The sequence below is a fragment of the Lithobates pipiens genome, unplaced genomic scaffold (genome assembly GCF_037356315.1).
Source record: "Lithobates pipiens isolate NorthernLeopardFrog02 unplaced genomic scaffold, aLitPip1_a1.2 Scaffold_10, whole genome shotgun sequence".
Classification (NCBI taxonomy): domain Eukaryota; kingdom Metazoa; phylum Chordata; class Amphibia; order Anura; family Ranidae; genus Lithobates; species Lithobates pipiens.
This window is the reverse complement of record NW_027507686.1, coordinates 118,201,931-118,214,933: the sequence shown is the minus strand read 5'-3', so window position 1 is coordinate 118,214,933 and position 13,003 is coordinate 118,201,931. Positions and strand designations below refer to the sequence as shown.

The following is a 13,003-nucleotide window of genomic DNA, read 5'->3' as shown; positions in this document are numbered from 1 at the left end:
GACTGCCTATCTCATTTCTTGAGGTGCTAAAATGGCAGGGCAGTACAACCCCCCCCCCCCAAATGACCCCATTTTGGAAAGTAGACACCCCAAGGAAATTGCTGAGGGGCATGTTGAGCCCATTGAATATTTTTTTTTTTTTTGGTCCCAAGTGATTGAATGACACACACAAAAAAAAAGTTTACAAAAAGTTGTCACTAAATGATATATTGCTCACAAATGCCATAGTTATATGTGGAATTGCACCCCAAAATATATTCTGCTGCTTCTCCTGAGTACGGGAATACCACATATGTGGGACTTTTTGGGAGTCTAGCCGCGTATGGCACCCCGAAAACCAATCACTGCCTTCAGGATTTCTAAGGGTGCAAATTTTTGATTTCACTCCTCCCTACCTATCACAGTTTCGAAGGCCATAAAATGCCAAAATAGCACAAAACCCCCCCAAATGACCCCATTTTGGAAAGTAGACACCCCAAGCTATTTACTGAGAGGATGTTGAGTCCATTTTGCCACAAGTTGCAGGAATATTACAATTTTTTTTTTTTTTTTTGCACAAAGTTGTCACTAAATGATATATTGCTCACACATGCTATGGGCATAAGTGAAATTATACCCTAAAATAAATTCTGCTGCTTCTCCCGAGTACGGGGATACCACACGTGGGGGACTTTTTTTGGGAGCCTAGCCACGTACGGGACCCCGAAAACCAAGCACTGCCTTCAGGATTTAAATATAAAATCGCAGGGATCAGGCCTGACTCTGCAAACGCTGCAGTTATGTGTTTAGTGTTTTGTAAGTGACAAGGATCGATCGATACTGCACTTGGGTGGGCTGGGTGGAGGGGCAAAACGCAGGTGCTAGCAGGTATCTGGGCTGATCCCGCTAACAATGCGTTTTTTTGGAACCCTAAACTGCTGGGGACGCTAGTATAGATCTGATCAGATCAGATATTGATCTGTTCAGATACTATACCACTACGGGAGGTGTATGCTTTGCGCGTGGGTGTTAGCGGTACTGGCACTAACCTAGCGCTGCCTGGGGCGACACAGACCCTGACCCTAAAACCTAATTGATATCAACCGCCGGGTGATCAGGGGGTTAAACCTTTATTGGGTAATAAATTGGGGGTGCCCTGATGCTATAAAAAGCAAACTAACTAACCAGAGTCACCTATAACATTTATACGGTGATCCATGGTGAAAGGGTTTACTAGGGGCAATCGGGGGGTTAAAATATTTATTAGGTAGTATATGGGGGTCCCTGACGCTATATAAAAACCTGACAGGGAACCTAAATAACTAACTGGCTAACCAGCGTCACCAGTGACACTTATACGGTGATCGCTGGTGAAAGGGTTAACTAGGGGCAATCAGGGGGTTAAAACCATTATTGGGTGGTATATGGGGGTACCTAGCGCTATAAAAACATGGCGGTGAACATAAAAAAATAACTAGCTACCTAGCGGCACCAGTGACACTAATGCAGCGATCAGAAAAACGATTGCTTAGTGACACTAGCAAAAGGGGGTGAAAGGGTTAACTAGGGGCAATCAGGGGGTTAAAACCGTTATTGGGTAGTATATGGGGGTACCTAGCGCTATAAAAACCTGGCGGTGAACCTAAAAAAAATAACTAGCTACCTAGCGGCACCAGTGACACTAATGCAGCGATCATAAAAACGATCGCTTAGTGACACTGGCAAAAGGGGGTGAAAGGGTTAACTCTAGGGGCAATCAGGGGGTTAAACCTTTATTGGGGGGGTAGGGGGCTACCCTGGTCCTAACACTAACTGCCCTGACAGTTTTTACTGTCACAACTGACACTAAATGATGTGATCAGTAAATAAATGATCACTGCAATCAGTGACACTGTGACTGGGGGGGGATCGGGGGGGGCGATCGGAGGGGGGATTTGTGTGCCTATGTGTACCTACATGTTAGTGTAGTGTTGGTGCACTTACTATTGTGTTCTCCTTGCAGTCCGGTCAAAAAGACCGCCCCGAGGAGAATGACATCACTTCCTCCCTGCCTGTGTTTACACTACACAGGCGGGGGAATCTTCTCATTTGCCAGGAGCGATCGAGAGGGGATGGCCAGAAACCAACGGCCATCCCCTCATCCCAGATCACTCCTGAAGCGAAATGGACCGCCGCAGCCAGTGGGAGGGGGTCCGATCGGACCCCCCACCCGCTGGAAGGCAAGCACGTACATGTACGTGCTTGTGCCTGTCGGTGCCATTCTGCCGACATACATTGCCATGTGGCGGTCCTTAAGTGGTTAATGGTGAGGCTCAGCTCGGGTGCCCCCATAGCAAGCTGCTTGCTGTGGGGGTACTCAACAACAGGGAGGGGCGAGGAGAACCCAAGAAGAGGGTGTGCAAAACAACTACTCAGAGCAGGCAAGTATAATATGTTTGTTATTTTTAACAAAATAAAACGGGACTTTACAATCACTTTAAGGTGTTTGTAAACCCTCACATATACCCAGTGAAGTGACTAGCCTCAGGTGATATACATAGATGAAACGAATCATCTTATGTAAGTTGCACCTGTTTATCTTCAGTCCTTCCTCCTATTCACCAGTTCAAAGTCCAGAATTTATACAGCTTGTCTAAACTTCCAGAAAGCAGGGGATGGGGAGCTCAAGTTACACTCTGCAGAGCTCAGGGAGAAGAGCTGAGTGCTGATTGGAGGGAAGGGACATACCCTCCTTCATGCAGCACACAAGAACAGAGCTAAAGCTCTCAATCACAGACTCTGTGCTGGAGGTCCCTACCTTACAACCACTTTTAGGTACGCAAAACACGGTGTGTTATCATTTTTATAACAACTATATGCAGGGCCGCCATCAAGGGGGTACAGCAGATACACAATTAGGGGGCCCGAACGTTTTGAGGTTCTCATACCACTGGTTCCAATCAATAACACGGGGCAGCTGCTGTCAGAGTGGACCAGCTGCCAGCTGCCGTCAGAACGGGGATACAGAGGAGGATGGAGAGGTGGGCATATCCCATGTGTGGGCAGGTCAGGGCTCATTGCTGTTAGGCAGGCTCCGCTCAGGTACCACAGTGTGTGCCGGGCTATGCGGGATGGGTGAGGCCAGTTGGTGCCAGAAGAGGGCTCCATGGAGGAAGAGGTCAGGGTGATGGAGCCCCCCCCGCTCTTTCTTGCAGCTGCCGCTGGGGATCCTGGTGGAGATGGGAAACAGGTTTAGCTACCCCTTGGTAATTCCCAAGGTGTGTGTGACACCATCCCCCACCTGTCATGCTCCCCCCCAACTGTCTCGCTGCCCCTTACCATGACACTTCCCCCTCTTGTCCTGCTGTCCCCCACCTTTCCAGCTGACCTCCTCCCGTGACACTTCCCCCCCTCCTGTGATACTGTCCCCAACCTGTCCCGCTGACCGCCTCCCATGACACTTCCTCTTTCCTGTCCTGTTGCCTCCCACCTGTCCCACTTGCCTCCTCCCTTGAAGCTCCCCCCTCTTGTCCCACTGCCCCTCCTGTGACGCCACCCCCCAAACTGTCCTGCTCAACCCCTCCCATGACCAGGTGACAGATGCACTCTGTAGGAATCAGAAGTGCACCGCTAAGATAGTGGACCCTAGGACTGCAGATTGTACCCAGGGAGGTTCAGGAAACAGGTCTACTGGATCATTAACACAGATCCTAGTTGGAGCTAGAGCATAGATTCCCCCAGGGCACGCAGTCTAAGAACCAGCAGGTGTTCACCAGAGCCTCTAGTGGTGAGGATGGACTGCGCTGCAGTCTGGCTCCAGGTCGTGGCCCCTAGGGTCTCACAGCTCTTGCTCATGGTAGACTACAGGAAAAGGAAACAGGCTGGAACAACAAGGATAGTAAAGGGATAAGGCAGAGGTCAGGGCAACTAGCAGACAGGAACAGAGTGCATGCCAAAGGTTCAGGGTCACAGGCAGACAGGAATAGTCAAGAACACGCCAAGGTCGATAACAGAGACAAACGTAGAGCACACGGCAAACTGGAAACAGGAAGCCAAACACACAGTGAATACACAATGGTTGATCAGCCCCGCTGGCTTGCAGTGCACAGATTAATATAGGGTTCCCTGATAGGGCCTGGGGTGGAGCCATGCTTAGAGGAGAGGTTATAAAAACCACCAGGTGGAAGTGGCTGGCCTCTTAGTCTGAACACATGAGGAGAGGTAAGCAGACAGAGGAAGATTACTGCATAACTATGACACTCGTGTAGGATGTAATCTAATTTTATTGTTAGAATACAAAGTATATCAATACATAACAATGATATAATTCATGTAAAAGGATCAATGTATATTTTGACACCTCGGTGCATGTGCACAACAATAATACCGTCGTATTTACAGTTATATACATGGTCAGCACATAACAAGTAAATTAGTAAAAAAAATAGCAAGGTTGATTCACATAGCAATTGGCAGCCTTAGTAATGAATAAAAAAGGAAATATGACATGTCCAAATGTATAACCTGGTGGGGTACATAACTATATCCTTAAAGCCATATGCGTTTCTATGTATAAACGCTTCTTCAGGGGCGGAGATTGTAAGGTTTTTGTAAAAACATGTGACATGAAGGTTAGTCCTGATGTTGAGGTAGTTACAGCAGGACAGACCATAATTGTTGGCCCTAGGTACTTACATGCCAACAGATAACGACGGCATGCGGCCAGATGTAACGAAAAGAGGGCTGCACTGCGGCACCATGATGTCGACAAGGAGCCACTGTGCGCAACGCCGATGTGCCGTGGACACCCACCCTCCAACCCCCCCCCCCCCCCCCCGGAAGATACAGAGGTGGAAAGGGGGCAGGGGGAGAGCGCCAGGGCGCATCGCAGCTCCAGGAAACAGACAAAACACGTGCCCAAGAATGGCATGCCAACATGACCAATGGAGCTGCTGGCATATTGACAGGCTGGCGACGATTGCATGAATGTGGTTGAACACTGTCTTGCCACTACTACAGAAACTACACATAGGTTGCAGGGGAACATTGCCAATCAAAATCAATCCCCTCCATCCCTATGCATAGGCAATAAACTGGGGATTTTGGACTTTATATGAGGCACATCAAAAGATATGCCTCCACCCCGAATTCAAATGAAATAAAGCAGGAAGTTGCGACTTTAAATTAGGTGGTTGACTCATGTAGGATGTAGCCAAATTTTATTATTATTATTGTTATTACCGCCGTCACCCAGGGTGGCTCAGTGTGAAAGGGCTCTAATACTGTATAAGCAATCCTTTGTTTTGTATGCATAACAAGGACCTATCATAGTCTTTTAGAAGAAAGGATTTGATCCAAGGAGACCAGTTTTTTTTTTAATTTATGAGATTTATCAAGAAGGATGGCAGCAAGTTTTTCACTGGACCTATACCACTTCATCTTATTTTTGACTTGGGTCTTGGGTTTGACTTGAGTTAGTATAGAGGACCACCAAGCCTTCCCCAGAAAGTGTTTTGGTTGGAGTGAACAGGAATGTTTAGGTGAAACACACTGTGTGTGCAGGTTCTCAGCCAGAGACCATGTCATGGTCATAATGATATTAAATAATTCAACTTGCACCTACAAAGACTTCACTTGCATAAAGGTCAGTTGGATACATAGACAGAATGTTCCTCCTTTTTTGTTTTGTTTTTCCCCCAAAAGCACATAAATGCATGCTGTTTCATAATACAAATACGCTAAAACAAACTGTTTTTGCTTACAGCGTATAGGCGAGGATTATTTAACTAACCTGGACCAGCTGAGGAAGTTGCTTAGCTTTGTGAATGATGAAGCTTTCATCAGAGATGTTGCAAAAGTCAAACAGGTATTGTAATGTATACATATACAGTCTGTAAGAAAAAATTAAAACTAACTAGCCATATTTGCATATAGTGTTGCTTTTATCCCTTGTGATGCTTCAACTCTAAGGCCTGATTCACACCTATGCATTTTTAGTGCTTTTTGCATTTTACAGATTTCTACTACAGTCCATTTAACATGGTTTCCTATGGAACACGTTCTGTAGTGCAAATCTGCAAAATGCAAAAAGCACTAAAAATGCATAGGTGTGAATCCAGCCTAACACTCCACTTCTTTAATTAGTAGTACTGAAAAATAATGTTATTCTGTTTGTAAGTCATGTCTTTATTTTTTTGCCAAGATTTAAAGATTTTAAATACCTAGTGTACCTTCCTGATGTTTTCCTGTGCCTATGAGCTGAATGTGTCACGTACAGCCTGCCATACAAGTGAATGGCTGTATGTGCATGGTTTTCAGTTGAAAAATATGCTGGATGTGCATGTGTGGGTAAACATCAATGCAAAGAAGCATGAACATTTATGAGAGCACTGCCACGCACAGCCATTAACAGTGCCAGGAAGTTACGTTAGGCATTTAAAATTATTATTATCATACAGGTTTTATATAGCGCCAACCGTTTGCCTTAACAAAATAAAGGCATACATTACAGTTACATTACAATTTGGTACAAAAGGAATCAGAGGGCTGAGATAAGGAAGGACGGAAAAGACTCAGGAATCACAGGGCCCTGCTCATTAGAGCTTACAATCTAAAAAGGAAGCATCAATTGATACAAAGGGTAATAGCTATTGTGAGGGGGTGAGCTGATGGAGGAAGTAAAACCGTGTTAATTAGAAGCAGGCTTCTTTAAAGAGAAGGGATTTCAATGCCTGTTAAATCCCTGGTTTCATGAACCCTTAGATATCTCAGCTATGCTTTTCAATGAACAGCACAGTTGTAGAGAAAACAAATGTAGAAAAGATAATACCTCCAAGCCCAGCAAAGATTTGATCTGGCATTGAATAACAAAAACTGTGCATAATATTATGATACTTATTATTATCCACTTGTGGACCGCCTGCCTGCAATGTACCGCAGTCCGTCAGCCAGTGCAGGCAAAACGATTTACTGGTATGGCACTGCCTACTTCATGGTTTGAGGTGCAAAGCAGGGATAAGAAGAGATCTATTAGTAAAATCGGTGCACATTAGGCTTGTGCAATTCGTTTCGTAACAAATCGAAATTCGGCCGAATTTTGCATCTAAAAAAATAACAAATTACAACAAATACGAAAGAAATATAACCAATGAATTTGAATGAATTTGACATGATTCGAAATTATTTCAACCGCATTCGAAATTATTTCAACATGATTCGACATTATTTCAACTGCATTCGAAATGATTTCAACATGATTCGACATTATTTCAACCGCATTCGAAAATATTTTGTGACCCGACTTTAGGGCCATGTATCTCGGGGTCACTTGGTGCTAGACACTTCAAATTTGGATATGTTGTAGTGCTAGTATTATTGTGTTTGCATACCAAATTTGGGGTTTCTGGCTATAAGTGACCCCGAGATATGTGGCCCCAAAATCGGGTCGCAAAATGTTATTAGTTATTAGAGCAGAGAATGACATTTTGCGACCCGATTTTGGGGCCACATATCTCGGGGTCACTTATAGCTAGAAACCCCAAATTTGGTATGCAAACACAATAATACTACCACTACAACATATCCAAATTTGAAGTGTCTAGCACTAAGTGACCCCGAGATACATGGCCCTAAAGTCGGGTCACAAAATATTTTCGAATGTGGTTGAAATAATGTCGAATCATGTTGAAATCATTTCGAATCCGGTAGAAATATTTTCGAATTTAGTCGAAATATTTTCGAATGTGGCCGATTTTTCGAATTCGGTAGAAAACTAAATGAAATCCGAAAACGAATTTAAGGAAGTTAACGAATATAACTAAACGAAATTAATGAATTAACAAATTAAAACGAAACGAAACTAAACAAATTTTTTCCTTTTGCACGTCTAGTGCACATGACATACGAAGGACTTAATCCCACAGTCCCTTACCCAATCTGTTATACATAAACTCTAAACCCCTTCAAATCCCCCCACAAATGATGTGACAAGGTTTTTGGAGTAAATAGCCTGACAACCTTTTTATTAACATTTACTGTAAATTAAATAACATTTTTTAAATAACCATTACCCAATTTACTTTTTGGGGTCTTTGAGGGCAACGCACACAACTTGGTCACTTCGACCAACTTCTTTTAAACCTTAGGCCTCCAATCGCAAGTCACTGACTCAGAGGCGGTACTCAACCTTCGCAGTGACCTACATTTTACCCCTTCCTGGTTAACCCCTCATTAACCGGAAGGTACCTGAGATGGGTCTCAACCATGCTTATATATATATATATATATATATATATATATATATATATATATATATATATATATATATATATATATATATCTCTTCTTCTCCTCCTCCAAAGACCCACCACTGCCACAGCAGGAAAGGGGTAACACCTTACCCTTGAGTGCACCTCCAGACCCTCAATGCTTGCTTTATGCCTTCCTGTAAACCCAGTGCCCAAAGGTCGGTTCCCACGTCATTAAGGTGCACCCCATCACTCCTGGGATACCTCCAGGTATCCACTTTCAGCTCTCTATGATGTATGGCCACTCCCCCATTCCTGAGCATGAACCTGGCGACTTTTTTGTTTACTTTAATTCAGGCCCTGTCCACCTTTTTAGCTGACCAAGCCCACTGCCAGGATGTCCTGCCCACCATATCTGACCAAACAATGACCATCCCAGGAAAATCTGCACGTAAACGGAAAAAAATCGAATTTTACGTCCTGTATAAGGTTTTGCATAGACCTGGCTCCCATGTCACCCATGTCACCCCCCCCCCCCCCCCCCACATGTAGCACCAAAACGTCTGGTGCCCTGTCAAGACGAGAGAACATGTGTACCTCTGTAAGCACCCTGTTTCACAGTATGCCCAGTACCACGATCCATTGGACATGAGCTGTCTGTCTGGGGATACCCAACTGCCTACCGTTCGGCTGAACCTCAGCTCTTCTGGCCCCCCAGTATACATAGGAGTGACCCAGGATCCACACTAGGCCAACCTCTCTATCTGTAATCAAGAAAATGACAACACAAAACAGGAAGCTTCCCCCACCAATACTGCAATTGCATAACAGCGTGAGCCTGATTGCGGGTTCCGTGGACTCTATGTCCACGGAGAGGAAGAACGGGGAAATGCTAATGTAAACAAGCATTGTCCCGTTCTGCCTAGTGACACTGTCACTGATCACTGCTCCCTGTAATCAGGAGCGGTGATTAGTGTTGTCACACACAGTCCCCCCCCACCCCCACAGTTAGAATTACTCCCTAGGACACACTTAACCCCTACAGTGCCACCTAGTGGTAACATTTTTAATTGCACTGATCGCTGTATAAATGTGAATGGTCCCAAAATCAAGCCAAAAGTGTCTGATCAGTCACGATAAAAATCGATGATCGCCACCATTACTAATAAAAAAAATGATTACAAAATAGGGGATAGTTTTATGGCATTTTTAGTAAACGCTATAACTTTTGCTCAAACCAATCAATAAACGCTTATTGCAATTTTTTTTACCAAAAATATGGGGAAGAATACGTATCAGCCTAAACTGAGGGAAAAAAAAATCACCGCCACATCCCACCAATGATAATATATTTTTGGGGGATATTTATTATAGCAAAAAGTAAAAAATAATGTGTTTTTTTTCAAAATTGTTGCTATTTTTTTGTTTATAGTGCAAAAAATAAAAACCGTAAAGGTGATCAAATACCACCAAAAGAATTTGTGGAAAAAAATGATGTCAATTTTGTTTGGGAGCCACGTCACATGACTGCGCAATTGTCAGTTAAAGCGATGCAGTGCCGAATCGCAAAAAACACTCTGGTCTTTGGCCAGCCAAATTGTCTGGGGCTTAAGTGGTTAAATGTATCTGAGTCCCACCACCCAAAGCGTTTAACTGCTTCAGCACTAAGGCCCACCCTGGAAGCCTCTGTGGGCGCAGAAAGAATGGGAAGCGTAACTTTTTGGGTCGTAACTGGCCGCTGTCAAAACCCTACCCATGGGAATTATTCAGCAAGCTAAATTTTGCCTCCCTGATAGGGATGAGCCGAACACCCCCTGGTTCGGTTCGCACCAGAACTTTCAAACGGACCCCAATTTCGTACGAACTTTAGAACCCCATTGAAGTCTATGGGACTCGAACGTTCGAAATTAAAAGTGCTCATTTTAACGGCTAATATGCAAGATGCTGTCCTAAAAAGGGTTTGGGGACCTGGCTCCTGCCCCAGGGGACATCGCTCAATGCCTAAAATGTTTTTAAAAATGGCCGTTTTGGCGGGAGCACTGATTTTAATGACGATTAAAGTGAAAAAAACAAGTGAAATATTACTTTACATATCGTACCTGGAGGGTGTCTGTAGTATGCCTGTGAAGCGCCACATGTTTCCCGTGTTTAGAACAGTCCCTGCACAAAATGACATTAAACTGAAATAACATCATTTAAAACTGCTTGCGGTTTTAATGTTATATCTGGTTCCTGCAATATGGTTGAAAATCATTAAGAAAAATGGCATGGGTAGCCCTCTCTGCCCATTACCAGCCCCTTTGGGTCTTGTATGCATATTAAGGGGAACCCCGTACCCATATTAAAAAAAGGAAATGTGTGTGGCCCCCAGGCCCTATATACTCAGAAACAAGACAGGGACTGTGTAGGTTTGTTGTGTTAAGTTGAATCTGTTTGTAATTTTCAACTGGTACATTTTTAAAGTGTAGCTCCAGTCAAAAAAAATATTTTTAAGCTTTTTGGAAAACATAGGGAAGGGTTATCACCCCTGTATAATTTGTTTTGTCGTCCATCTTTTTTCATCTCACTTGCTGTTGTCTCCTTCCGTTTGCAAGTAGGAGATGTTTGTAAGTTGGATGTTTGAAAGTAGGGGCCTGCCCTATATGCTCTGCAGAAATGGCGGAACAAGGTGTTGGTTTTGCCACAACATTGTAAGCCCTCAAACTGACTCTTGGTGGGCGCTGGAGCGCCCTGCTATGAACGATTATATCAAGAATTGTAATTACATGCCATTGTTGAACAGTGGTAGAAAAATTGAACTTTGGTGGTTGTGGTGCTGGTGCCACAACACTATAAGTCCTCACAGTTACTCTGGGTGGGCACAGGAACGGACCCTCCTGTGAAATATTATATCAAGAATTGTAATTACATGTCCCTGTTAAACAGGGGCAGAAAAATTGGGCCTTAGCCATTGGTGCTGGTGCCACCACACTGCAACCTCTCCCATATACTCTAGTTTTATTGCAGGAATGAGCCCTGCTGCAAAGCATTGCATCAAAAATTGTAATTAAACTCCCCTGTTAAACAGGGGAAGAAAAATTGGGCCTTAAGCACTGGTGCTGGTGCCACGACACTGCAACCTCTCCCATATACTCTAGTTTTATTGCAGGAATTAGCCCTGCTGCAAAGCATTGCATCAAAAATTGTAATTAAACGCCCCTGTTAAACAGGGGCAGAAAAATTGGGCTGATGGCATCACCCAGAACCAGAAATGTTCTTCAAACATATCAGCGGAGGAGGAAGAGGATAGACAATCAACATAACAGGACAGTCACTCAGCATCAGCATAGGCAGTCTTGAAGGGATGTGATATTTCAAAAAAAATTATTCGGTTACATCAGCTTCAAGTGCTTGGTAGCTGTGGGTTATCCAAGACTGATTCATCTTGATGAAGGTCAGTCGATCAACTGATTCGGTGGACGGGCGCACCCTGTGATTGGTAACAAAGCCACCAGCAGCACTGAAGGTGCGTTCCAAAAGAACGCTGGATGCAGGACAGGCCAGTAGCTCAATTGCATACTGTGCAAGCTCTGGCCAGTGATCCATCCTCAAGACCCAGTAAGCCAGAGGATTTTCAGTGGGAAAGGTGTCCAAGTCTGACCTTCCTCTAGGTATTCCTGCACCATGTAAATCAGACGCTGGCGATGGTTGCTGGAACCGATCATACCTTGGGGCTGCAGACTAAAAAATTGTCTGAAAGCATCAGTCAGACGGCCACCTTCTCCACCGCTCCTTCTGACCGATGCCTCAGCAACACGTTGTCCAGGACCAGGAGTTTGTGCAACGTTTGGGAACGCGTTGCACAGACCTTTCTGCAAGGCCTCCCGGAGATGTCTCATCCTCTGCTCCCTCTGCGATGGCAAGATAAGGTCGGCAACCTTACCCTTGTACCGTGGATCAAGGAGAGTGGCCAGCCAGTAATGGTCCCTCTCCTTGATCCGAAGAATACGAGGATCCTTCAGCAGGCTTTGCAGGATCAGGGAGGCCATGCAGCGTAGGTTAGCTGAGGCATTCGGTCCGGAGTCCTCTGGGTCACTAAGGACAACATGATCCGCAGCTACCTCCTCCCAGCCACGTACAAGTCCACGGGTTTCTTGGGACTGTAAATCATCCCTACAAGACTGCTGCTGCTGCTGAGTGCCAGCCTCCACCTCCATGCTGACACAATCATCCTCCTCCTCCTCTTCCTCCTCCTCATCCTCTTCCTGTGTGATGGGTGGCACAGCAGGAACACTGTCTGGATAAAGGGGGCCTTGAGAGGCAAGGAAGTCCTTCTCTTCCTGCCTCTGTTCTGCCTCAAGTGCCCTGTCCATTATTCCACGCAGCGTATGCTCCAAGAGGTGGACAAGAGGTACAGTGTCACTGATGCATGCACTGTCACTGCTCACCATCCTTGTGGCCTCCTCAAACGGTGACAGGACAGTGCATGCATCCCTGATCATGCTCCACTGGCGTGGTGAGAAAAAACCGAGCTCCTCTGACCCTGTCCTGGTGCCATAGTCGCACAGGTACTCATTGATGGCCCTCTGCTGCATGTGCAGCCGCTGCAGCATGGCCAACGTTGAGTTCCACCTGGTGGGCATGTCACATATAAGGCGGTTCTTGGGCAGGTTCAACTCCTTTTGGAGCTCAGCCAGCCGAGCACAGGCATTAAATGATCGGCAGAAATGCACACAGACTTTCCTGGCCTGCTTCAGGACATCCTGTTAGCCCGGGTACCTGCCCAAGAACCGCTGCACCACCAGGTTAAGGACATGAGC

The 13,003-nt window shown here is 45.2% G+C and overlaps 1 protein-coding gene across 1 annotated transcript in view; it reads left to right on the top strand.

Annotated features, from left to right (window-relative positions):
* The window catches only part of PYGM (glycogen phosphorylase, muscle associated), a 717,259-nt gene that overhangs the window by 534,151 nt on the left and 170,105 nt on the right, over window positions 1-13,003 (top strand). Inside the window, 1 exon segment of the mRNA XM_077457746.1 lies at window positions 5,723-5,824. Within this exon segment, the coding sequence (XP_077313872.1) occupies window positions 5,723-5,824 (102 nt within the window).